A 26,138-nucleotide genomic window follows, 5' to 3' on the forward strand; every position below is an offset into this window, starting at 1 on the left:
GTTGTTTTTTTTGGTAAACAATATAATTGCACTAGAATTTGTTTAGAAAGAGAGGTATGTAACAAAAGGACCAAATGGACTAACCTTTGAGGCTGTTGAGCAAAGCCAAGTCAAAGGAAAACTGAGGTTAGAAATATATTTATAGTGGCAAATCCAAATGTAAAAGCAATGAAATTGTTGGGAAAGAAACTATAATGACAGAAAGTTATACAAAAAAGATACTATTTATAAACAGTACTCTAGGTACTTCTGTACATGGAATACAGAAAAAGGAAGGCAAAAAGTAAATATTTTAAAGAACTAAACAATAATATTTTTGGATGTAATTTTTTATTTACCAACTTTAAAATCTATTTAGCAGAGTAAATTAAGGGTAATTAGAAAATTTAGTATATGCCTATTTTTAAAATGAAATGATTCATGGTACTTCAGTAGGACAAATAAGTAACAAGAGATTATGAGATTTAAAATGTTTTTTCTGTTAACTCTGAGAGATTGAACTGTAGGATTAGTTCTTTCAAGGAACTGACTTTAAAACAAAATCAGATTTATAGATGATGTAATACAGAATTGTACACCTGAAATCTATGTAATTTTACTAACAATTGTCACCCAATAAATTAAAAAAGAATAACTCTTATACAAATTATATTTTCCTACTACACTTATTAAAAAAAACCAGGAAGACTTTCCTCACTCTATTTTTTATTTTACTTCTTGGTGAACTTTAATAACAGTATGGGAGCTTCAGGGGATAGCATATCTGTCTCATCCATCATTTTTATTGACAAGGACAAGCACAATGCTTAGTAAATATTTGCTGAATAAGTAGTCTCATCTGAAATTGTACAAGTGGAACTTTAATATACAGAATCATGAAATGATACAAAGTCGAAGGTAGCAGGAAAATCCTAAGAAGATCAAATGCAGTAGTTCACAATTTTCTGCATTGTATGTTTCACCTAAAGAAAAATAAAACTCCATTTTCCTGAAAAAATGTTTATGCTTGAGACTATAAATGACTCTTTAAATTGCAATGCTGATGTTATACGGTTTGATGAATTCAAACAGTTTTAATGCAAATCTTATTGGAATGTTGTAGTTGAGTCATTCACAGTGTATTTTAAATGTGCAATATTAATGTCATTGATAAAAAATTGCCTATTTAAAGAGTATTGGCATGTACCTATTATTTGTTGAGGCTGACTGGAGGCTTCGTGCTAAGTAGAGAACCAGTGTTTATTCACTTTCTCATTTTATACATGGGAACATGGTTGACAAGCGATGGGAAGTGCTGTGCCTAACGCCTTAATGTTTGACAGTAACAGAACCAGGACCCACTAAAACACAGTAGAGAGTGCAGTGCAAAAAAGGCAGAGTTGTATAAATTCTAGCTTTCAACTTACTAACTTTGTGACTTTTGGTCAATTCCTCAACCCCTCTGTGTAATCCATCCAGGAACTGAAAGCAAATTTCCTGACTTCTAAGCAACCATCATCTGCACTGTGTTAAAAAGCACTACTTTTAAACATAGTTGTGTCAGCCAATATTTGTATAAATACCAAGATTTATTGGCGATATTCATTTATTTCCCATCCCTACAATCTTTTGGCAAGTTATTCAAATGATAAAAAGAAGGGGAAAAGAACAAACCATCTAATGCACAAACTGTGTTATCAACCTTTGGAAATAAAACCATCAACTGTGCAATAAAAGAGTCATTTTTAGAGTTTCTAATTAGTATATATCAGACATCTTGCTTTTTTTGCGTTTTTTTGTTTTGTTTTGTTTTTTATACTTTTAAAATGTTGTAAACTTTGGAGTTATTTCCAGGGCTATAACCTGGCTCACATATCGTTAGAATGGTTATCAGTGCTTCTTTATCATAAGATGAATGCCTCACACTCTTAACGAAGCTTTTGTAGTAATTACATGAATCTTTGGAAAAGACAGTAATGAACATCACTGGAGGGCCCAAGGAATGATTAAACACTGCTACTGGTCAGTTATAACATTGTATGAACATATAACTATCAATGCAACTGTAACACCTCTGCAGTGGGTCTCCTACAGCACATATCCCTTGATTTTTATTTTTCTGTCATGCTAATACTATATTGCTCCCCTTCTCAGGATCATAATTTTTATTATTTTCTTAAATTTCAGTCTCCAAAGTGGTTTGACAAGAGATGGTTATGTATCAAAAATTCCCAAATAAATAGATCAAGTTTCTCAAATTTACCAAAGGTACACCATGATGGGTATCCATTCTTCAATGTAGTACCTTAAATAGGTAAAAAGTTTGCTGTCTGCCTTTTAAATTTTTTCTAAAACTTTTCATTTCATTTCTACATAGACAAATTAAACACGCGTCATGAAATACCACTCTATAATGACAGGGTCTGCGTTTGCCTTGGTTTGATTGATGAGCCTTACTCTAAATTTTCAAATGAATAGTGTCCACTCTTGGGTTTGATGGAGTAAATCATTTTATTGGGTTGTGTCCTAATCTTGTGATTAAATGTGGTTTCAAGTACACAACCCCTTTAGGGCAGAAAATAGCTAACTGTTGACCTGTTGACCATAGCTAAGGTCATGGCTAAGGAGAGCTTAACTTGTCTGCTTAGAAGCACAGTGATACTCAGATACAAGTAACTGTATGAGAACAGCGTCGTGAGGAAGACAGCCAGTCTTCTTGTTGTGCAGAGTAGCACTAACTCACATTCGACTTTTATGAGAACATTTACGGCCAGAGCAGCATTATCTTGTCTGTTAACCAAGCCACTGAGCAACAAGCCAGCAAACTGGCCTGTTTTCACATTCATTGCAAATCACTCTTCCTCAGAGTAAATTGCCTGTCTAATAGCAAATTATTATTCTATTTTACTAGAAAACGACCATTTGTGGCAATGTGGTTCAAAAAATCAAGAAATACTGCCAAATGCAATATCAACATGATATTATGAACTTAGGCTAATGCTAGAGAAGACAGGATTTTTCTCAGCGTGTATCATGGGAAATCAGGCAAAACGAAAGCTCCTATTTGTGCAATGCAATTTGGTAGGTGTGTTTAATATCACAGAGGGGTATAACTAGGGAAACATAATCCCAGTTTGCGTAGGCTGCCCCAGTTTATATCTGTTGTTTGATATGGTTCTCCCATTCACGCTCAAAAAAAAAAAAAAAGTCACCTGGTCACCCTATGTGTAATCATATTCCCCAGTTTATTATGTATGTGGCGATATAGAACATAAAAACATTAAAGGCCAAATAGGCACATATGAATTCAATAATAATAAAATGAACATCAAAGGTATAATCCATGCTGAATAAAGGGTGCAGTCGAGCACTATAAAATTCTTAGGAAAGACAGAGAGATTAATCAGGAGGAATTTCATGTAAGAGGTAATATTTGAGCAGAGTCTTGAAAGAATGCTCTGCTGTGCCTAAGCAAAGAGGAAGAGATGACATTTCACATGGAAGAGAGGTATATTATGACTTTACAAAAGCATTAAGTCACGAAAGGGCAAGATGAATCGACTTATTCAACTTTATGTTAATATCTATGGACAAGTACTGGGAATGGCTTCAGTGTAGATGCAGGTTAGATGTGACAGGCTTTGAAGAACTTACTGTGAAATCTGGGCTTTATTCTAGAGGCAGGGAGAGTCAATTATGTAAGAAAGAAATAGAAGGTGACAATGGTGGTGGGAAGGGGCCAGAGAAAGCTAGAAGACTGAAAGAACAGTCACAGCAGAGATAGAAAGCTGTATCCCTGTGTGAGGTGATGACTGAGAGCTGAATTAGAAGGAAGAGAATGGGTCTAATTCAAGAGCCACATGAAGGAAGAAGGTAGAATTTAGCAGTTTTCATTTGCATTAAGCTTTGTGTCTGAAGTGCTTGCAATCAACTGTCTTTGATTCTCACTCTTTCCCAATGAAGTCCATAGATGTGGGCATTACTGTAAGGTAACTGAGGTTCCAATGTGGGCATTACATACAGTGACTGAGATTCCAAGAACTTGAGCAATTTCCAAAAAGTATGGCTAATTAGCAGTCAAGGTGAGGAGGGTATCCTGAGTCTTTTCCTTGAATATGTAAGGTGAAGAAGAAAGAAGCAAAAATTCCAAAGTACGAAATCTGAGCAAATGGGAAATTCAGGTTTTTAGGGATGGATTTATAACTGTCAGAAGACACAGTTTAGGAAGGAAAATGAAGGGATGGATTTTAAGCAGGTTTGGTGTAAGCTGATGGTCAGATCATAGTTGGGCCTCTCAAAAAAAGCAACTGGGTAAAAAGAATGATAACCTGAGAAAATTATGGAAATTACAATAGTAGAAGTTAAAACCCCAAGAAAATAAAGAAGAATGCTATTGGAAGAGAGCAATTACAGCATGTGTGGCTAAACCTTAGGACATGTTAACATTTAATGTTTATAAAATAGGAAAGGAAACAAGTTTAAGGGAAAAAAAATAAACAAGATGCAAGAGAATAGATCATTGTAGAAAGCCAGCAAAAAAGTCAAGGGGGCCGGCCCGGTGGCTCAGGCGGTTAGAGCTCCATGCTCCTAACTCCGAAGGCTGCCGGTTCGATTCCCACATGGGCCAGTGGGCTCTCAACCACAAGGTTGCCAGTTCAATTCCTCGAGTCCCGCAAGGGATGGTGGGCTGTGCCCCCTGCAACTAGCAACAGCAACTGGACCTGGAGCTGAGCTGCGCCCTCCACAACTAAGACTGAAAGGACAACTTGAAGCTGAATGGCACCCTCCACAACTAAGATTGAAAGGGCAACAACTTGACTTGGAAAAGGGTCCTGGAAGTACACAGTGTTCCCCAATAAAGTCCTGTTCCCCTTCCCCAATAAATCTTTAAAAAAATAAAAAAAGTCAAGAATGACGAGTAGGCAGCAGTGTGAAGTGCTCTAGAAAAGTCACAGAATAAGAGAAAAAAGCTACTAACTTGACAGTGAAATCATTTGTAACTTGCAAGAATGCAGTTTCAAGAGAGGGAGCAGACACCACATTTAAGGGGGTGAAAAAATGATTTTGTTATGTGAAGGTAGTGAATTCAGTCATATATTCAATGCAGATATAATCCTGGGGATACAAAGGAACATCAAATAAAGGGATGTTCAATGCAGGCATAAGGTAAAGAAACAATAAAAGGTGTTTTAAGGTACTTGGGAAGGAGGAAGAAATGAAGTAACTTCCCAGCAGAGACAAAATTGAACAGGAAAAGCAAATAACCTTGCAACGGGTAAGAAAGGATGAGTAGATGTGAGGGCATTAATGAAGACAGGAGAAAGGATTAGCATCTTCTAAGTGGCTTAATCTTCTCTATAATAAAAATCGGTGATGAAATGCAAGGTTGAGGGAGGGCAGCATGGAAGTGGATGGAGTTTGAGTATATCAGGAGGATCTAATAAGAGAAGAGTAATCGCTGATTCCCAATTGAAAGACTGTGATTATTTGGGGCTGGGTTAACCTGAATGTGTGACTTCTTCCTGTCGTAGTTGGGACTGCTTTGGGTCTGAAATGGGGGAGGGGGGGGAGAAGATGATCACTTGTGATGAGGTTAGGAGAACTTATCCAGGACGGATTGTCAGATAGCCGTGGGAACAGAGAATAAATGGATTTTAAGTGGCCTGCAATGGCATTCAGGCTGGCAGGAAGTTAAATGACGTCTGGGTGAATTGTAGAAACAAATGAGAGGCAGTGCTCCATAATCTAAAGGATTTGGAGGCAGTGCACTGTCATGAGGCAGCCAGGCCTGGGAGGTGGCTGTTTTGAGAGGAGGTAGAACGAACAGTATAGAAGAGATGGTAGTGGATGTTTTCAAAATGATCCAGGAGGAACCCGGAAGAAGAGAATGTTAAAGTCATTCAGGTTGCTGGAGGGGATAAAGGAGGGGGATGGGGGCGGGGGGGGGGGGAGGCGGGGGGAAGCACATAAAAGCAGTGGCCGAAGTAAGATCTAGAATGAATCCTGCAGGCAGCATCTAGGCTGCAGTGATGGGGAGTTTCATTCTGCCCTTTGTCTTTTTTTTTTCCCCAGCAAGAAGTATCTTTATTCTCATATTAAGGTTTTTCGATGATGATGCACTAACAATACAAAAATATTTTGAACACTACAGTAGTCCTTTGTTTCTCAAGACTTCCTGCAACACTACACTAGAATATACACTCTTTGGATTCTGGGTAGCCCGGCTGCCCCACTTCCCCTCAGCTCTGCTTGCTAGCCCTGTGTCGCCAGGGCCTGTGTCCTGTGTCGCCAGGGCCTGTGTCTTCCCGCCCTTTGTCTTTATAGTCCAGTCTGCCTGTGAAGTCATCTCTGATGACTCGAATGCAAATGAAGGTCTCTTTCCTCAAGACTCACAGCATTTATTGTCCAGTGCTTTTAGCAGATACCTGATATTATACTAAGTAATCCAATCTCTTGTCTGTGCATTTTTAGCTTGTATGATTGGTTAGCTCCTCTTTAAGCATGTGCATGCAAATGTCTTATTTTCTTTAAACATACTACAAACACCTTAAGTACTGTGTTCAATAGGTAGTTGCGTAAATAGAGATGGTATTGGCTAACCGAATGCAGTTACCCTCATATGAATGCACTAATGGTCACCATCACCAGTCATTCTCATTTTGGGCAACAAAGTGGCCAGTAATGGGCTGACGTCATAAAAGGCAAAGAGAGAGTCCAAAAGATAGTTTGGCACTCAAGAATCTGGATGCTATGCCTCTTGTGGGGCAAAAACTGTAGAGTAAGACCTATGCAAATCAACGTAGACTAACTGTGAGTCTCCTTGTGCCTAACACTTTGCTAGACATGGCAGGTCAATGGCAAATCAAGGACAGGTCCCTGGAAGCAGTCTGCCCCAGGGGCAGGTAGTAAGGGAGTACATTGTTTGTAGGAAATGGTAAAATTATAATAAAACTGGCTAAATTAAGTTCAGCTTTTTATTACCACGATGTGCCAGAAATTCTAAATTGAGTTAGAAACGGTTGCTGAGCTAAAGTTCTAAAGAGTTAACTCACTTCCTGTGGCATTTCAGTCCCATAATTTTATTCCTTAGCCTTTAGTAAACATTGTCTTCTGCATGGAGGCTAATTCAGAGAACTCCCGATTACACACTTGGCCCTGACAGGAGACTCAGCTGTGTACTTTCATTTAGAGAATAAGTTCCTAAGAGTCTGGAATGTTCTGCATTTGTTTTAGGCTCAGTGGGGTCTCCAGCCCATGTGATACTACATACATCTGTGTTAAACAGAAGATTCAAAATAAAGGATGGTAGCATTGTAGCTGTGAAGGTGAAGAAACAGAACTTACTTGCTGTAATTCTACTATTGGGAGGGCAAAGCATTCTGTGATCCTTGTGCCGTTCCTCATTTGGCGATATTCCTTCATCTTTGTTTCCTTTTTATCAAACTTAATTTATTCTGTTTCCCTTTTTGTACAGTAATATTTATTTTCTATTTTTAATGTTTTTTACTGGCATGGTTAATATCTATGAAGTGCAAGACAGGAAGTGCAAGACAATAACTGTCCGCATTTCTTTTCTGACTACTATTATTATTCATGTCTCTTCATGGTTATTACCAAAAATAATGTTGTCTTACAGAGCAGGCCGAGGATACAAAAAGGGTTTACTCCAGATGACAAATATCTTCAATACACCACCACTGTGGCTATTTCACAGTGGAACTGGATATGACACTTGACCTCAAAGACATCTACATACACTGTATATGTGCAACCACATAAACAACCACAGTGGGTGCTAAAATGTGACAAGAGGTAGAAATAATACCACGACATGTCTGAGATAAAGCAGGAGCATGAAAAGTGATTTATAATCTATAGGTAGGAATCTGGAAAGCTTTCTTGGAAATAACGTGAAAAGGGTAGTGTTTGTGTAAGTAGAGACGATGAAGTGATAGTCAGGTGAGGGGAAAATCACAGGAACACTCTGGAATATAGATGTGGAACCAAGAGAAATATGGTTTGACAGTGGTTCTCAACCCTCACTATGCCTCTTACTGACCTGAAGAGTTTTTTAAAAATATACTTGCATGGGCCATAGCCAGATTCCCAATCAGTTGGCTGAGATGGTCCTCGACATTAGTACTTTTTTTTACACTCAACCCCATGCGATGTTATTTTTAGTCAGGTCTGAGAACTGCCATAAAAGAAAGGGCTGTCAAAGAAAATAATGAATATTAAGTCTTTGAAATGTATGATTAAAAGATATTTCCTCCTATATTATAGAGTTTATTGAACTTAGCATCCAATGGAGAACCACTTAATTTTTGTTTTAAGAATACTTTAGCTTCCAGAAAAATCACATGAATAATCCGGTGGTTTTGTTAATCTCAGTTTACAGCTGTTCTCTACATGCTTTGGGACAATTTTCATCTTGGACATATACCAACTCAGGATTATACCTAGGGCAGTTCTAGAATGAAGGCAGCAAACCAATGGCAAGTAGTGATTATAAGTTGGAGAAGACACAGATGCAGGATAATAAGACAACTTCCACATGAGGAAGAACAACCAACATGTGATGAGGAGAAAATGTGTAAAAGAAGAACAACCAATATCTGATGAGGAGAAAATGTGTGAAAGAACATGCAAACTTTCTTCACCGATGAGTTATCCCTTGGAACTCTTGGCCACACCAGAAGACAGACAAATCAATTGAGTTATTCTTTGTAAGGAAAAAGTGACCTACAAGTCATGATGCAAAGAGTCACAGCCACACACAGGAGTAGTTTATTTTAATTAGATTGACGTTTAACTGGCCTTTTAACTGATTGAAATTTGTGTTTCCCTGTTCATAAGATTGCCAACTAAAATACAGGATACTCAGATAAGTTTCAATTCCAAATAAATATGAGTAATTTTTCTTTCTTTCTTTTTTTAGTATAAGTATGTCCCATGAAGTATAGTGTTTTTTAAAAATTACTCATTGCTAACCCAAAATTTAAATTTAACGGGTGTTCTGTATTTTGCTAAACCTGGCAACCCAGACATATAACTTAAGACTGAAATAACAGTCAACACAAAATAAGACTAGAGAATAATTTGTATTTAGAAGTATAAAAAAGGAAAACATTTCCTTCCCATGAACAAACTCTACCCAAGCTAAATGCTGAAAGCTTAGCCCAACGATACAAGATGCTTCCAGTTCCCACGCAGGTCTGTGGGAGACACAGGGAAAGTCAGAAGTTCAATACTTCTCCTTCCCCTCACTTTTAAAGAATGTTCCTGAGTGAAAAGACCTTAGAGAATCATTACCCCTGCTATTCAGAGTGTGGTGTGTGGACCAGCAGAGTGGGATGAGCCAGGGACCTTGTTTGAAATGCGGAGCCCCAGGCCCCCACCTCCAGACCTGCTGAGTCAGCACCTGCATTTTAACAGGATCCCTTGTGACTTGTATGCATCTCAAGCTTGAAAAATGCTGATTTAGTTCTATAGTTTTCCCAAAACATATTCTGAGAAGGTATGGGATCTACAGGCTTCCTGGGGTGGGGGTGCACCTCAGGGAGGGTGTGTAAGCTGGGCTCCCTCCCTCCATCACAATGAAGGGAGACTTACTGTGTGCCATCCTATTTGGGCTACAAGGTAAGGTTTCATTGGAACAGAAGGTCTGTGACTTAAACATTGTTTTCGATTATAAAAGGAAAGAAGTTTAAAAAACAGCAATCCAGTCCATTTCATTTTCCCAATTGGGAAACTGAGTAACAAAAAAAAATGTGGGACTTTGCCTAAAAGTCCTGTGCTGGGAATTGACGTGACGGTGATGCTGTTTAAGTCTCCAGATCCCAGCCTGTTTCCACTTCCCCACTTTTCAGTGAAGAAAGTAGCACAAAACACCAGAAATTTCCAACCGTTTGTCATGTGCCATCATGCACCACAGGTGTCCTCCAGCTGGGCCTTAAATTTCAAAATTGGTCCCTTTTCTTTCACACTTACGCCTAGTAACTTCGTCTCAAGGACTCCTCTCACCCAACAGGAAGCATTGTCCGCTTTGCTGTCTAAGCTTGAAGAGAGGTCTTCAGCTGCAGTTTTGTGTACACTGCTAACTAAGTATACCCTGCAGGTTTGTTTATGGATATTTCTGCTAATTATCTTGCCGCAGGCCATTGAGACAGATCTGGACGACTATTCAATGAATAGTACTGAGGAGTAATTAGGGAGAATACTTGATTGCACAGCCCACCCCAGTGCCAAAGTATCAATGCAAACACTGACTTCTGAATGTGGTTAGCCACATAAATAATTCTCCGAAATAAAGCTAGCGATCACTCACGTATTGCGTCCAATAATGTTTTAAGGCATTACTTCCTGAGTCTCTGTAATGAATTACACTAGAGTCTGGTTTGAATTTTTCAATTTTCAGCATACATCCTGCTCTGTTAACAAATGACCCTGTGGCCCCTATCAGTTTCTGCAACAATTTGAATTTAGCCATTCTACAAAGAAGACAGATTCAGATGTGTCTAAGCCTCGAGAAAGACCAAATGTCAGGTTGTGACCCATCACACTTCGTGGCAGAACCAGACATGATGACCAGGTTTCTTGACCCCTTTGTTCACTGGACAGATGCCTCATATTATAGCACCGACATTAAAGATTTTTCTATGAGTACCAAAGATTGTGTCGTTCATGCACAGTCATAGAGCTGCCCTCATTATTTTCATTTATAAGGAAAGCGTTGCAGATTGACATAGAAAATCAATGTCAGTTGGGACTAATTTATACAGATTTCCCTTGAATTTAGGAATCTGAAATGTTAGTGGAGAGAGGCAGGAGGGACCATGAAGAACCACCATAGAGGAGTTTTTAAATCATTATTTTTTCCACAATGTTAAAGTCAATTATCTCAGGCAATTAGGTATAAGAATCCTATGAGTTTAGAGGACAAATCCTTAGATAACATATTACTAATGAGGAAACAAAGGCCCAGAGAAATCAGGTGATTTAAGATCATGTAATTGATTTGTGATATGTGTATATATTCTAGGAAGAAAGCAGAATTTTTGTAGTTATTAACTCTTCGGCATTTTTAGGGCAAAGACGGAGAGATCAAGGAATTGTGAAAGAATGTAAAATCACACGAAATGTTTAAAACCCCAGTTGCATATTTCTTAGATTTCATCATAAGTTTTAAGATATTATTATCGAAAAATGTCTTTTTATTTTCATCTAGTTAAAAAGAACAGAAGTATAGTTCTTTTAGTTTTGCACAAATAAAAAATAATTTTGTAGTGAATTATCCCTGTTCGTCTTTAGAATATTTATTTGAAACCTCTATTAAATCTTGCCTACCTGTATGTTCTTCACCTTTCCAAACTGCATTGAAAATCCCTTTGCCCTGAAATGGTTTTTATCTCCCATATGAACCAGAGTCCATGTTCCATACCTTTCTTTGGCCATACGCCCTTTAGCACCATACAAGACATTTCAGGTGTTTTGTAAATATTTGTGCATTCTCTTGGATCCAATAATTCCACTTATGAGAGTTCATAAAAGGAACTAATTAGAGATGTGCCTATTAGATGAGCAGCAAAGATATCTATTGTAACATTATTTATATTGTCAAAAATTTGGGGGGAAAAACTCAAAATCAAGTAGACAATATAAATCATGATTTAGTTGGAAGTACTATACTCTATTGACATTTAAAATAATTTTATAAAAAGATAGTTCATGAATTTTTTTAGTGTGTACTTAAGTGGAGAAGAAAGGAGCTAATAAAACAGTATGTGCAATGGTTTAATGTTCCTAGAAATGCATGTAAGCAATGTATACTGATAGTGGAACCAAATTATGTGTGAGTGGTGGGATCCCTAGTGATTTTAAATGTTGTTGGGGTACTTCTATGGTTTCTCCTACAATGAGTAGTACAAAAATCAAGAGAAATTTTCTTTAAGGCTCTGTAATTAACTCAGAAAATAGGTTAGTATTGTATTAACAGGGGAAGCTTCACCATCGAACATTTTTATACTTTATTTTGAGAAACTCTGTGATGAGCTCACAGAATACATGATAAGCATTATCCTGCAATCTTTTCACCTAAGACAGAGAATTATCAGCTTAGTATTTCTGACTTATTAGCAGAATACTGAAGTTGTTGGTCATGTTATATTTTTAAGACTGAAATAAAAATAGAACCATGTTCACAAATTTTGGGGGAGTTATACACAAACCACTGAATTTTAAGAACTAATTTCTATGGTGGGGAGAATTGACTTTGGAAGTAGATAGATCTCATTTTAAATCTTGGCTCCGCCAGTTGCTAGCTTTATAGGTTTGTGCAAAATGTAAATGCTTGAGTTGTGTATATCAAGGTAGATCATATATGTAAATCACCTAGTGCAAAGCATGAAATCCAGTTAGGAGATTAACAAAATATAACTTTCACAGGAATCAAACATCAGCAGTCTCATCACCTATGCTCCTTTTTAATTAAGAGTCACCTATAGCATGTGGTTGTAAATTATTGCTAGATCACAGGGCTATACTTGTCAGATGGGCCTTGGAAAGGTGGGGATTCAGAGCAAAGATTTAGTGGTGCTGCTTACTCCGAAGGTAGGGCGGTTGCGGCTTCAAAAGCCCAGTGGTGAAGTCACTGAAACCAGAGTAGGGGTTGTAAATAGTGGCAGTGAGCACAGAGGCTTTGTCCCACAAGCAGGAGTAACCATGAGTTACAGGGCTCCTCTCCCTAGAGATGTTTCATGTATTTCCATTGATGATGACTTTTAGTTCCAGCAAAAACACACTATTTTGTTACCTAGCCCTCTCTTGGTTTTAACTTGTTCTTTTGGAAAAGAAGGATAACTCAGTTCCCCTCACTTCATGGCAATTAATCAGCTAATACACAGAGCACGTTCTGACCAAATAACTTTACATAGACAGCATATAATAGTATTAGTGGGCAGAATGTTATTACCTTGATTAGTATTTTTCCAGAAAGTAGAGTTAATAATACTCTTTCCTACCTGATGAAAAACTCTTCTGCAGCTATTAATCCTGGACGTTGGAATATAATTGGCAAATCTAGAAAGCTGCCAAATGCCAGGATATCTACACTGATAAGTAACATTTTTCACATTAAAATTCTTTAGATAGGAATAAACTTCCTTCAATATTTACTGTCTTATTTTCTCCAAAATCACAGGCACTCTAATAAATGGAGTAATAGTCTCTAGTGTCATTGTGGCCGTGAAATGCATTTTAGCATTTCGGAGGCTGGGGAGAAATGAGCTCCTTTTGTCAATACAAATATCCTGCAATTTAGGAACGGTGTCTAATGCGCAGTTATTTAGTTCATAGACTGAAGATGGTCCACGCCCTCTGCTGTTGGATTCAGTTTTAAGAGCATCACATCTTGTTAATTTTCAAGCAGAAAAAGTCCTATGTGGATTCTCAGCTTAATAAATAATTTCTTAAGATATTAAGTGATGTTTATTTGCTAGGAAGTCTACCACCTAATTTGAAGTACACCTCGAAGTACCATGAAGAATTTGATGGCCTTATGTTTTTGAGTGAATTAATAAATAAAATGAAGTGATATTATTATTGACTTCCAGAGAAGAGAAAGTGTCTGTGGCTACATATTAAGAAGACTTGTTTTTTTATTACCATTCCTTTCGGGCAGTTATAGATTCTTTTAGACACGAATATTCATAAGGCATAAAGCTTGCCTTAGAGAATCACTCAGTACTCTGGGGACAGTCCCCTCGACTGTCACCTAAGAGGTGCCGATAGCACCATAATGGAAACGCAGGCACAGGGCTTTGTGGGTATATACTTCTGACTGTGGTGGTAATAAGAGATAATGTCACATGTTACTCAGTTGAATTCAGAAGTTAATCCAAAATATTTGGCCAATCTATTTTTCTTATGATATGCTCATCATCCTGGTGTTCATTGTTTTTTAATTTTCTCTTCTAGAGACGCCCAAGCAGATGGCCTGCGATGAAGTTTCGAAGAGGGTCTGGCCATCCTGCCTATGCCGAAGTTGAACCAGTGGGAGAGAAGGAAGGTTTTATTGTATCAGAGCAATGCTAAGATTTCTAGGACAGAACAGCACCAGTGCTGGCTTACAGGTGTTAAGACTAAAATTTGCCTATACCTTTAACACACACACACACACACACACACACACGCACACACACCCTAAGCTGCTATAGCTGGAAGGAGACAAGATTTCTGGACAAGCCCAGCCCAGGAAGGGTAAAAGACAAACTCAGACTTACACAAGATACCATTTACCACTGAAAGTAAGATTCCTTAGTGGGATGGCATCTACAGTTCACCCAGAACCTCTCCTGTGGACTTATTGGAATTATGACAAGACTACAATGCCGTTGGCTTAGGTGCAGGGTTGCAAAGGGATCGAGAGCAAAAATGATAATAACAAAGCTTTAGTTTACGAGGACTCTATACCTCTGGTTCAAATATTCTTCTCTGATGTCTCAAAGGTAACTGTGTTCCAAAGCCTGAACCCTTTCACTCAAAAGAGCAATGATGACTGTTTCAAGATTGCTGAGAAAAGTAGCTCATGCAGGATCAAAAACAAACACAAAATAAGAGATTTTCTATCTTTTCACCAGATTATGTGGACAAAGGGTTTCGTTTTTCTGGTATAGACCCACCTGTCCCAACAAGTTCTTTATAGGCCGAATCTTTTATCTACACGGGAGGTTTAAAACTATGCCTCCCTCTTCCTTGTTAACGAATGCCCTTTCTATGAACTGTGATGGAATTTCCAAACTTTTAGCTAAGGATTAGAAAAGAGGGAGTGGCAAATGAAGCTTTCGGTTCCCCCCCTCCTCAGAATAAAACTTCTGATTTGTTTTACGAAGCATTGCCTCCGTTTCCCAACTGTGAAGTCCTATGAAGCCACAGTTGCTCTTGGCTGAAGGAAACAAAAGGATGTAACCTTAATCATTTTTGAAGCAAAACTATTAGGGATTCTAAACATGTGGGTTGTTTGTTTTGTTTTGTTTTTTTACTTTTTGCCATTTCAGTACTAAAGGCCCATTTCATTGTTGATTCCTGTCTAAGAAGCCATGCAAGTCAGTATATCCCTGGCGATAAAGAGAATGAAAGAACCCTGCTGAATCATACAGTAATTTTCTTTAAAGTACATAGTAGTTACATAAATATATATATAAATATATTTTTGTTTATTAACTAACACAAGGCAGGCTCTTGTGACTCTAAGAGTGCATTTTGTCAGACAAAACATGCAAGGTGCATTATTGCATACTTCCATAGAGTTGTAAAATAATCCTTAATATTAGAATATTTTTATGTCACTTAGCAAAAGGGGTTCAATGAGTTGCAGTGCCCATCGTTTCCTGCCTATTTGAGCCATTCTTTCATTCATATCAACCCCTTCCCTCCCTGGCTAAATGAAGCTGATGCCAAAAGCTCCTTAGATGGAGCTGTCATTTGCCCCATAATCACAATCCAGATTTGGAAATTTCCCCCTGAACCAAGAAAGAAAAGGCATCCCTTTGAGGCAGAAAGTGGTTAATATATATGTATGTATACTGAGCTCCTAAAGTTTAAAATTCAGGTACTGTGTATACAATTGCATCAACATCTCGACCCATGAAATGTACATCCTGTGCCAAGAAGCTGTTGGTTCTTGTAGAGTACAGTGTCTACCATTTGCAGATTCGGGTATCAAGAAGCAGAGATCTCTTAAAGAGCACTTTACTAACAGCTTAGCATCTGTACAGTGTTTGCATTGGAAGACATCAGTCCACTAACAGTATCATAGTTAGCTTCACAAATGTCTGATGTAGACTAGTGACATTTTCCATCACATGCATTTTGCTTTACATTTTGTAAGTACCTAATGAGGGTGGTCATTTTTTCCTAAACTACTTAGTTAATAATTGCAAAAAAAAAAAAAAAAAAAAAATTTGACAAGCAAGATGATTGAAGGATGTGATGACAATCTCTGCTGAGCTTCGTTCAGTTTATATAAAATATCCCAACTTGTTTCTTGTGGAGTAGGTTTGATCAAATAGCGATAACCAACTGACTTGCCAATGTAACTGGTGCAACTGGTATTCTACAGAGACATAAGGGGCACATAGACGATTCCTTTTAGGATAAGATGATGCTTCTTTCACTAGCTTTTGTGGTAGGTGTGGCTTCTAATAGCAGTGGGTTGACAGTTATATAAATACTGCATATATATCCAAATCACTACACAATTCTTTGAAGCAGTAATGTTATCTTTATACCCTCCGATCTTTCACTTTTTTATTCAAAAGAATTGGTAATTTTGTAGAAAAGCATAACCTCCCCACCCCCGAATTGTTCAGTGAACTAAAGCATGAAGTAATAGGGACAACTTATCAGAAGTAAAAAGGCTACTGAAGAATGGGGAGACTTCCTAAAAGAACTAAAAGTTAAAGGTGGTTAGACATTTCTGTTGTATATGAATATTTTAATGGTAAGGGGAAAGGCTGGCTGAATCCTTTTTTCATGAAACTTTCATTTTATTTTATTTGTCTGTTTTGTTCTTAGTGCTCATTTACTGCAAAGGAAAAGCAAACATATACAATTTCTGGAAATTCAGAATAAACGCCGAAGCTTTGAACTTTACATATATTTTGTATTAGAAAGGGCACATCTGTACACTACTTAATATACAATGAACATAGTAGATAGAGCGAGATTAACAAAAACCATTTTAAAAATTAAGAGCAGCAAAGGAACACATACAAACTCCTGGAGAAATCAGGTAAATGGTGCTATAGAGGAAGTTAATTATTTCATCTTAATTGTTTGTAAAAATAATATTCAATGATTAGATAAAAGTGTTAAAAGACAAAAAACAAATATCTTAAGCCAACCAGATAGCAGCAACCACAATGTTGATTTGTTTATGAAGGGTTTGGAATTAGATATGATAAACAAATAGAAAATTAAAGATAAATAATGACGTACAATTTACCCCCAGTTATTATTTTAGTTTGAGATCCCTAGGGCATTTGCCAGTCTGTCACAAGTAGCTTCTAGAGCTATGTTGTCCAATATTATATCCACTAGCTAAATGTGGCTATTTAAATTAATTAACCTTAAGTAAAAATCCCGTCACCCTAGCCACACTCAAGTATTTAATAACGACATGTGGCTCGTGGCTACCATATTGGACAACATGGAACATTCCCATTGTCACAGGAAATTCTATTCCACAGTGCTGTAGAGGTCTTTCTTTATAATTCCCTCTCCTGAAAGAAAAAGGAGGAGGAAAACAGAAGATTTCATAGTTCTTGGCCATATCTAAGCATTTTGGTCTCAGACATGATCGAGTAGTGAAAAACATAACCATCTGACCCAGTTTTGAGTCTTCACTATGTTATTTTGGGAAAAATCACTTTAACCTCCATGAGTCTCAATTCAGGAAAATAATTTTTTTTTTTTGTCCTGTCTTCCTTGCAAGCATATTATTATGCAGATTGACTAAATGTACAGACGTACAGACTTGTAAAACCTTATGTCAATGTAACCCGAATAAAGCACAGCTGTTGTCCCGGTAGCAACACACATTTGCTTTCAGAGAACAGTCCATCAAGCCACAAAGCAAAGACAATCAGATCAATACATTTCTTGAGAAAATGCCAAAGGAGAATACATTCAAAACACCCAGCAAAATTGTGTAAATTCCTTTTTTCCCATCTTTAATATTTTCTCTTAATATTTCCTCTGCATAACGTCTCCCTCTCCCACACAGAGTCCCCTAAGTGCATCCTCCCACTGGCTCCATTCTTTATTATGTATTCACTTATCTTCTGTATTTTCTTCTGATTTCCCAGTTTATTCTTCACAGCAAAGGGAGGCCCAGGAGCTGACCAGCAGGCTTCTCTTTAGAAGGAAATACCTCAAACACAAATAACTTCAAATATTTGTTTTACCCCTACAACACAAACGTAAGGGGCTATCACGATTAAAATATAAATATGTGGAACTTAATTTTAAATGTAAAAATTTGCAAATGCAGACTATGTAAAAGGAATATTAATTAAACTTAATTTAAATTATGCTAATATGCAGATAGTATATATTCTCAGATTAGTATAATTTAACTTTTTGGCAAAAAATTCTTATGCTATTTCCTCATTCTGAAGGAGTATAAATTTGACGATGCCCCTAGGATATATTGTCCATTTGAGAAAAAGTTTTGCTAGTAGCCATGCCTTGGTTCTAGACACTTCCATTCCACAAGAAGCAATGAATATTTAAATAAGACTAACTGAAAAATGAATCTTATGGTTATAGTTTCTTACTCCTGTGAAATGTCATTTTGCTTTGTATTTCCTCAGGCATTTTTTTAGATGTTTTATTACAATGTGCTTTACTAATTCCAAAAGATTACTCTTGTTTTTCCTTTTCCACCCAACTTTTGGCATCAACATCCGTATGCCGGAATCACAGGAGGTCATCTAATTTAACCTCTTCATGTCACAGATCAGAAAATTGAGGTCCAGAGAGATAAAGTAATTTTCCCAGTGTCAAAACGGGGTCTTGAACTTGAAATTCCTCTTGGGTTATTTTTATTCCAAATCTTCTTGTGTACACCCCTCTGTCAGCGTTTAAGCAGCTCAGAAGGCATATTCCATCTAAAAGCTAGCTTTCTTTGCTGTGTTGACTATCCGTTCTATCCTATAATATGGAACAGTGGACCAATCTTCCTCTGTGATGTTGCTGTCTTAAGAATGGTGCCATTTTTATAACAACCAGTGATTTCAAGTTCTAGCTATTACAGGATCTGTATTTGGTTTGTCACATTCTTTTCTTCCAACCCTACCTGTGATCATCTAAGTGAACAATAATATTTCTCTTTTGCCAATTTATAATTTTTCTGCTTTTGTTTCATTTCTTCCCAGTGTACCTGACAAATGAATAATCTTCATAGCAGGTTTTCTTACCATATGTATAACCACAGTTTTTATTTGCTTATTAAGCTATCTGTACTTTTTTGCCCTAAGAAGGCTTTCAAAGTAAATATCATGAGGTGTGTGACATTACCTATTATGTATATACTCGTAGTACGTTGTGTTTGTAAAGCACTTTAGATTTCACAGAGCACTTTGATTCATCCCTTTATTTGTTCATTCATTCAATCACTCAGTCAACTTAAATATTTATTGAACACCTACAGGAACCAAATTCCTGTGTTACATCTGTGGCATATAGTGATAAATACGAACAGTGAAAGATCAGCGACGTCCACCGATAGTTGTAATATGGTGACATCCTCAAACACAACTTGGCGACTAGGCAGGATCAATATTACTCTATTCAATTTCCAATTCTAATTTTCTGTTCTACTTAACAGAGAGAACTGTCAAGTATTTGTCGAAAGACTGTTTCTGAAATATGATGCATCATTGCACATCTGTGCTGTTTGCTCTATTTCACATGATCTGTGTTTTCATCGATGAGAAGAAAAGTTACTCATCCAAAGTTGTCCCAGACCGAGGAGGTCTTTCCAGGCCACTTGAATTCTTTCTGACCAGATGTAATAGTTCACTTTTTTGCACCAGTATTTCTGTTGTGCCTTTTAGAATTATCAGCATCATAGTTTTAAGGTATTCTGGAAGCACCAGTGTATCAAAGAAGCATTTGCACTTTAGGTGTGCATGGTTGTTTGTCATTTATTAGACTGTCTCAGGTTTCCTCAACCTCAGCACTATTGACATTTTGGGACCCATTATTCTTTTTTGGGGGGTCGGGAGGAGTGTTCCCATGCATTGGAGGGCCTTTGGCAGCTTCCAGGGTTTCTATTAACTATATGCCAGGAGCTCTGTCTCACATAAGCACCCCAGTTGTGACAACTAAAGACATCTTCAGACATTGCCAAATGTCCCCTGAGGTGGGATTGGGAAATCTACTGGATTAGCTATGTAGTGAGCAAAATATAGCAGGAGAAAACAAGGAATATTTCTCTTACCCTTGCCACTTAATTTTCCTCATAGGTAGGTTTTTGTTTACAATAAGACTTGGAATCCTAAACTCTTTGCATTAGAAGGGACTATTAAAGTCACTAATTCAACCACAACCCAACGTCATTCTTATCTATTTCTCCATCTCTCGGTTTTAACAAATTTATTGAGAGAAGATTAGTTATCGCTGGAAATTTGGGAATTGCCTTTTTCGTAGCCAGAGTAAAGGCTGTTTGGCAATTATGTTTGCTGCTGTACGTAATAGCTGCTGCGGTGATTTTTGCTTCACTTTGGGTACTTGGTGTCACACAACTTCAGTATCTCAGAGACGTTGAGTTTTCTTTTGGTCACTTCACGCATCTACAAATGTTGCTCCTTTGTCTTTGCCTTCCAGTTATGCAGAGAAGTTGAAGTTTGTTGCTTCTAATTTTAAGTATATCTGGCTGAACTTTCTATTTCTGATATTGATTTTTTTTTATTGTCCCTCTGTGGGGGAAAAAATAACAATAACAAAAGCAATTGACTGTCCCAAGTATTATAATTAAAAATTGGAAATCTCAGAGTTGGAGTGTTTAAATCTATCAAGCCAAAGTTCCTACTGATTTGATGTGCCTTATGTCAGTTTTCCTGTAGGGTCAGTGATTTCCCATGGATAACTCTGAATCCCATCCATTTGTACTTGTGTCTGTTCTGCACCAATTAAAAAACTTGGTGAAGTTATACAAAGACAGTCTCTTAAGACTATTCCCAGAAATAACAGAAATATTCCAGAAATACTAGAACATCAGGTTTCTCTGTAGTCCTTTGCTAAAAGACCAGGTGAGACTTTAAAAGCATTCATAATTATTGACTATAAGTTACTAGTATGGATACACAATTGAAAACCTTGATTATGAAGTCTGGGGTATAGAATATTGACACGCACACCCGGAATGAACTCTCCTAAGACAATCATGGAAATCAGAAAACCATCACCTAGGAGACCCTCAAGTGTGTATATTATTTTCTACTCTACTACAGTCATGTCAGACAATATGGTGTTGCTGAACGTTTTGATTAAGTTGATCTCCAGTTCAATTTAAATTATAATACAATTACCTAATTATTGCCTCACATAGCTTTTAAACCATCCAGTGCCCACTGGTCTCACAATGATAATTGCAAAAAAGTAAGATGATAATTATGAGAGCAAAATTACATAATTTCTTGAATCAGTTCTGCATAAAAGTTTATGGAATACGCCATCATTGGTTTCTCAATGTTAGTTCTTGTTAATTTCCAGATCACTGTCACACTGAATGATTGATTCTGTTACTTTAAATCCAGAAGAAAAGGCTGGAAAAAAAAATTAATGCAAATCATATGCTGGTACTCATCTTTTTCTAATTTCTAAGATTTATTAATATTTGAGAATTACTAAAAAAATTCTCAAAAAACAAAATTCTCTCCTAATGAAATACAGTAAACATTTTTGACGTGACAGTGATGTGTTGATTTTTAAAAATAGTCCCTCTTTTCCGTAGCTTACAAATAAAATATATACTTCCACATGTACTCACTCATCATGCAGCTATAAACCTTTTGTGCCTACGGACTAGATGCATAGCATAAAGCTAATTTTAGAAGTTTACTATGTGGGGAGAGATACATACATAGGAGTGAGTGGATGGGGATAATTCACAGAAAGAAATAAAGATCAAAATATGCTATAAAGCAGAGTCTTCAACTTCTTCAGAGCAATGAGGAAATAAATATTCAGTGTGTATCAGCTCAAATTTAGGTCATTCACACACCGAGGCACAGATCCTGCAAGTTGTGCTAGAAATGTGACATACAGAAAATAAAGGATGCCCCCCAATGAATCTAAAAATCTGCCATCATCTCCTATGGCGCCAATCCTTTTAATAAAATCACTGAGACCTTTGCTCTGGGGAATTGGGTTGCTTATGGTCAAGTAATGACCAAAAAGAGACTTTCTATTTATCTCCCTGTGACTTACAAGGCATGCTCTTTTGTTCCCTTATACCAGAGACCACGAGGGAGCCAACTACACACTAGCAATAAAATACAAGAAAAATAAAAGGAGTTTTTCTGAGGACAGGATAAGAAAGGCACTTGTAACAGTGGACCCATAGTTGCATCTCTGTGAAGTTTGTCTATCTCAGGACACAGACCCAAGGACTGTTGTCTAGACATTGTCGTCGAGTCTAATCAACCATTTTTAAAGTCTTTGAACAAAAACATACTCTGATTGTCCTATTTGTAGCAGGGCGATAAAAACTCAAATTAAGTGTCCTTTACCAGGCTACTCTGAAAAGACCATTAAGTTGAAATCAGAGCTTCTCTTGCTAAGAAATGTTAAAATCATTTTAGGGAAATGAATTTTCTTTAGACACAGATATTTTGGGTATATTATAACTAAGTCTTGGGGCCCTAGTTGAGAGGGGGAAAGTCTTTTCATAGGTTGGTCAAAACAAATCTTTCATTCGCCTCATTCGAGGCCCTTGGACAGTCCCTGGGAAGTACATTATCTTCAGGGGAAAAATAAGAGAGTCTTTTTCGCATGCCAGCTGGGATCATGGGAACGTCCAATGCCAGGAATTTCCTACTGTTTCTGGTAATTCTGCTTGTAGTAATTTGAAATGGTGAAGTGTGAAATGAGAAGAAGTTGGGCACCCCGGGGGGCTGTCTGTGTTTTATGCCAGTTGCACCAGCACACAGAATATTTGTAAAATGCATTTCGAAGTGGGTATAATTGTACCCTTTGTCAGAATCACAAAGCTCACTGTGGTGCTGCTCAAAGTGAACACTGGGGGAGAATCTGACCCTCTAAACCCAGTCAAAACCCAAACGAGGGAAGCCTGTGTGGGTGAGCATTGCAAGTCTGTTTCTCGCCGTTTCCTGAAGCCCAGTCCCTCCATTCAAGGACGTGCCCTTCATGTGACGGTTAATTTTGCAGAGGTTTTCCAAAACTTCATTTAATACAGGGCTTGGAAAACTGAGCATTTTGAATTTACTCCAGGTCTCTCGACATCGTTTCTGTTTCCGTTGCCATGTCAATGAGACATTCCGCGGCTGCATTCTTTCATGATAAAAGAACGTTCGCATACTTCATGATGCCCTCACGCTCTACGTACCTGAACCTGCAAATGTAAAATGATTGTTATCTGAATTTGCACTAATGGTGTCCGATAGCAGAAGAGGTGTGATCTTTATTGAAATCCACTGTTTAAATTCAATAATTCAGATGCTACATACTTCTGCAAGCTTCTTGATTATTTTCACTGTAAGAATTATCTAAGTTTGAATGTATTTCTTTACAGTCCATTAATTTGCTATCTCTTTTACCTGGAGATCATTATGATTGCAATAATTCATTAAAATTTTCTTCACACGGCTTCTTAAGCCAAGTTTCTTTTTTCTTTTCTTTTCTCTTTTTTTTTTTTTTTTTTTTTTTTTTTTTGTAATTCTTCTGGTTCTGCTTACAGTATGTGGGAAATCTTTTTTTTTTCTTTCATAGTAATAATTTTATAAGAAAGCCAGTGTTTTGACTGCCATAATGACACAATTCATCTTTAAAGGTCTGGAAGCGGGTGGTGACCAAATGTTACCTGTGTTTTCTCTGTTGAATGCTATTTTCAGAATTAAATCATGGTTTTTCACTTTCAGTTAAAGTCAACAAATTTGGGATTTTAGAAGGGGGAGAAGGGAGCAATTTGTGTAATACTGCTGTCATATTTGACTACATATTAAAAACAATAAATGATCATTTTGTTTTAATTTCTTAAATATGTTTACCCTTGTCTTTCGCCATATTTTTGTTTCCTTTCCACCATTAGTTTTCGAAACCATTTACCTCGTGTAGAAGAAAATCACTGAAATGTCCAGTGTCACAGGCTAATGACAAGAGAAAAAGCCTTTGCTTCTAAACCTGCCCTAGTGTGGGGACTGATACCAACTAGAGTGAACTATAGAAAATGAAGGATCCAGAATGTCACCAAGGCAACTACATGGAGACTTGGCCCCTGCCCACAACCCATACAGCCCAAATGTTGAGTTCCTCTAGGTCAGAGATACGGGGTTTTAACTGCCAGTTAAAATCCTACTACGGGAATAAGTCAAAATGTTTTAATTCAGCTCTTGCCTCTGTCACTAGTCTTGGTTCATTAACCCCAATGATTTTCCAAGTGAGTTACGAAGTTTATGATTCCATCCCCTTTTCCCAAACTGGAAATGATTGTACCTATTTCTCAGGGGCTTTTGGATGTGTGTCTCAGCTAATTTATGTAGACTGCATGAAGTGAGATGTTTTGCATTCCAAAGATTCTTTCCCTGTTTTCTCCTCCATCACTCTTGGACTATCTTTTTTAATAACGCTAAGTACACACAGGCCTGAACCCAGGGCAAGGAAGCAGGTGCCGGATGCTGTTGGGACTTCTAGTCAGTGGTTGAGCAATTGCTCTGTGCAACTCAATACTGATTTTTAAAATCTTACCTCTGTATGGATCTTTTGGACTGCATTGATTACACTTTGATACCACGGAGTAAATTCTGAGCTGCAGTTTTAAATGGTGTTAAATGTCTTTATGATGCCAAAAGGGCCAAATTGCTAATGCAAATCATGCAACTTTCCTGGACGGTAGAAAAATATTAAGGCCAGTGCTTTTAAAAATCATCTAGTGTGTGCCATTTCTTTAAATAACGCAGTGCAAACTGTAAAGAAAAACTGCTAATGACAATCATGCAACTTTTAAATTATCTGTAGATCTATTATCTCTTGCAAATCTGGAGACCACATCTTCTCCTAACAGGTCCCCTATTCCAAACCACTCTTTTGACAGGCATCTGGGAATCTTTTCTTCTCAGTTTATTTTAACAAACATTTATTAAGTATCTAACCTGTGCTATGCAGCGTGTTTGACTCCAAGGCTACAAAAAAAAGACAAGGGCCCTGCTTTCAATTAGCCTGCAGTATAATGGGGTTCACAAACATTAAAACAAACATGGCAAACGATGGATTAAAGGTTTCAGCATAGAAATATTTACAAGTTCCATGACGTCACAAAGGAGGGAAGAGTTCATTCTGTATGGAAGACATCAGGAGAGTTTCCACAGAGCAAGTGATAGTTGAACTTGGTCTTGACAGGTGAGTAGAACTTTGCCAGAAACAACACAGCATGCCAGGGACAGGGTGGCTGGGAGCAAATGGACTGGCTGGGGCAGAGGGAGCAAGGAGAGGATGGCTGGAGAGTAGGCCGAGGCCAGAGAGTTAAAACTCTGATGTTACCCATAGGTTTTCAGAGTCTATCTTCAAAGCAGTAGGTGCACTTGAAAGGTTCCTAGCACAAGGGCCATATCAACCAAACTAATTCAGGAAGATCACCCAGTAGGCAAAGTAATGGATGAATTGCAGGGGACAAAGGTGGGAGGGCATTCTGTAGACAACTGCTCAAGTCTGACTACTGCTGCCTAACTACTATTTCTTCTTAGTCCTCAGATCTTCACCTCCACATCTCCAGATCTCAGGCCTCTACTAATAAAACCTAAGATCCCCAGGACATGTGAAATGCCTCACTCTCTTCCAGCAAATTATACATTTCCTTTCCCTTAAGCACAGCACATTTTGACAGATTTTTATGTGACATCAGCTAGACCTGCCCAGGTTTACCCATCTATACAACAAGAACTCTTTTTCATCTTCTAAAATGTCTCAGGACGACCCAGACAATCAAGACTGCCTGAGGTAGAGGTTACCTTTCCTCCACAATGAGGATAAAACAGGATAATGACACCTATCGTCAGTTTCCTCCTGGTCAATATAGACTTATTTATTAAACTATTTGAGGTTGACTTTAAGGGGTTGTCCCTGAAGTAAATGATCTGGTGGTTGTTTTTGTTTAATGTTAATACTTAACCCACGAAACTGTCCTTAGAATTAATGAATTAGTGAATGCTCGGTCTCTGTGGTTATCACAAAGTTCAGCAAATCTGAATTAAAGAAAGGACTTGGGAAGGTCAGACGGTTTCACTTTCAAAGGGGGACCAGAGGCATGATGAAGCCTGCACCAGGGGGGCAGTCAAATGCCATTAAAGGGCAACACCAGATCACAGACCCAGTGAGGAGACAAGGAATGTCAAGACTGACAAAAACTAAAGACAAAGCCT

General features: G+C 37.6%; 1 protein-coding gene across 5 annotated transcripts in view; it reads left to right on the top strand.

Moving 5' to 3' along the window:
* The window catches only part of PLXDC2 (plexin domain containing 2), a 390,269-nt gene extending 366,507 nt beyond the window's left edge, over positions 1-23,762 (top strand). For all 5 annotated transcript variants that reach the window (XM_074324846.1, XM_074324845.1, XM_074324844.1 and 2 more), the window contains one exon: positions 13,954-23,762. In XM_074324846.1, the coding sequence (XP_074180947.1) occupies positions 13,954-14,070 (117 nt within the window). In that variant the 3' untranslated portion in view covers positions 14,071-23,762. The remainder of the gene's footprint in view (positions 1-13,953) is intronic.
* The last annotated feature ends 2,376 nt before the right edge of the window (positions 23,763-26,138 follow it).

Source organism: Rhinolophus sinicus, linkage group LG02, assembly GCF_036562045.2.
Source record: "Rhinolophus sinicus isolate RSC01 linkage group LG02, ASM3656204v1, whole genome shotgun sequence".
Taxonomy (NCBI): Eukaryota; Metazoa; Chordata; class Mammalia; order Chiroptera; family Rhinolophidae; genus Rhinolophus; species Rhinolophus sinicus.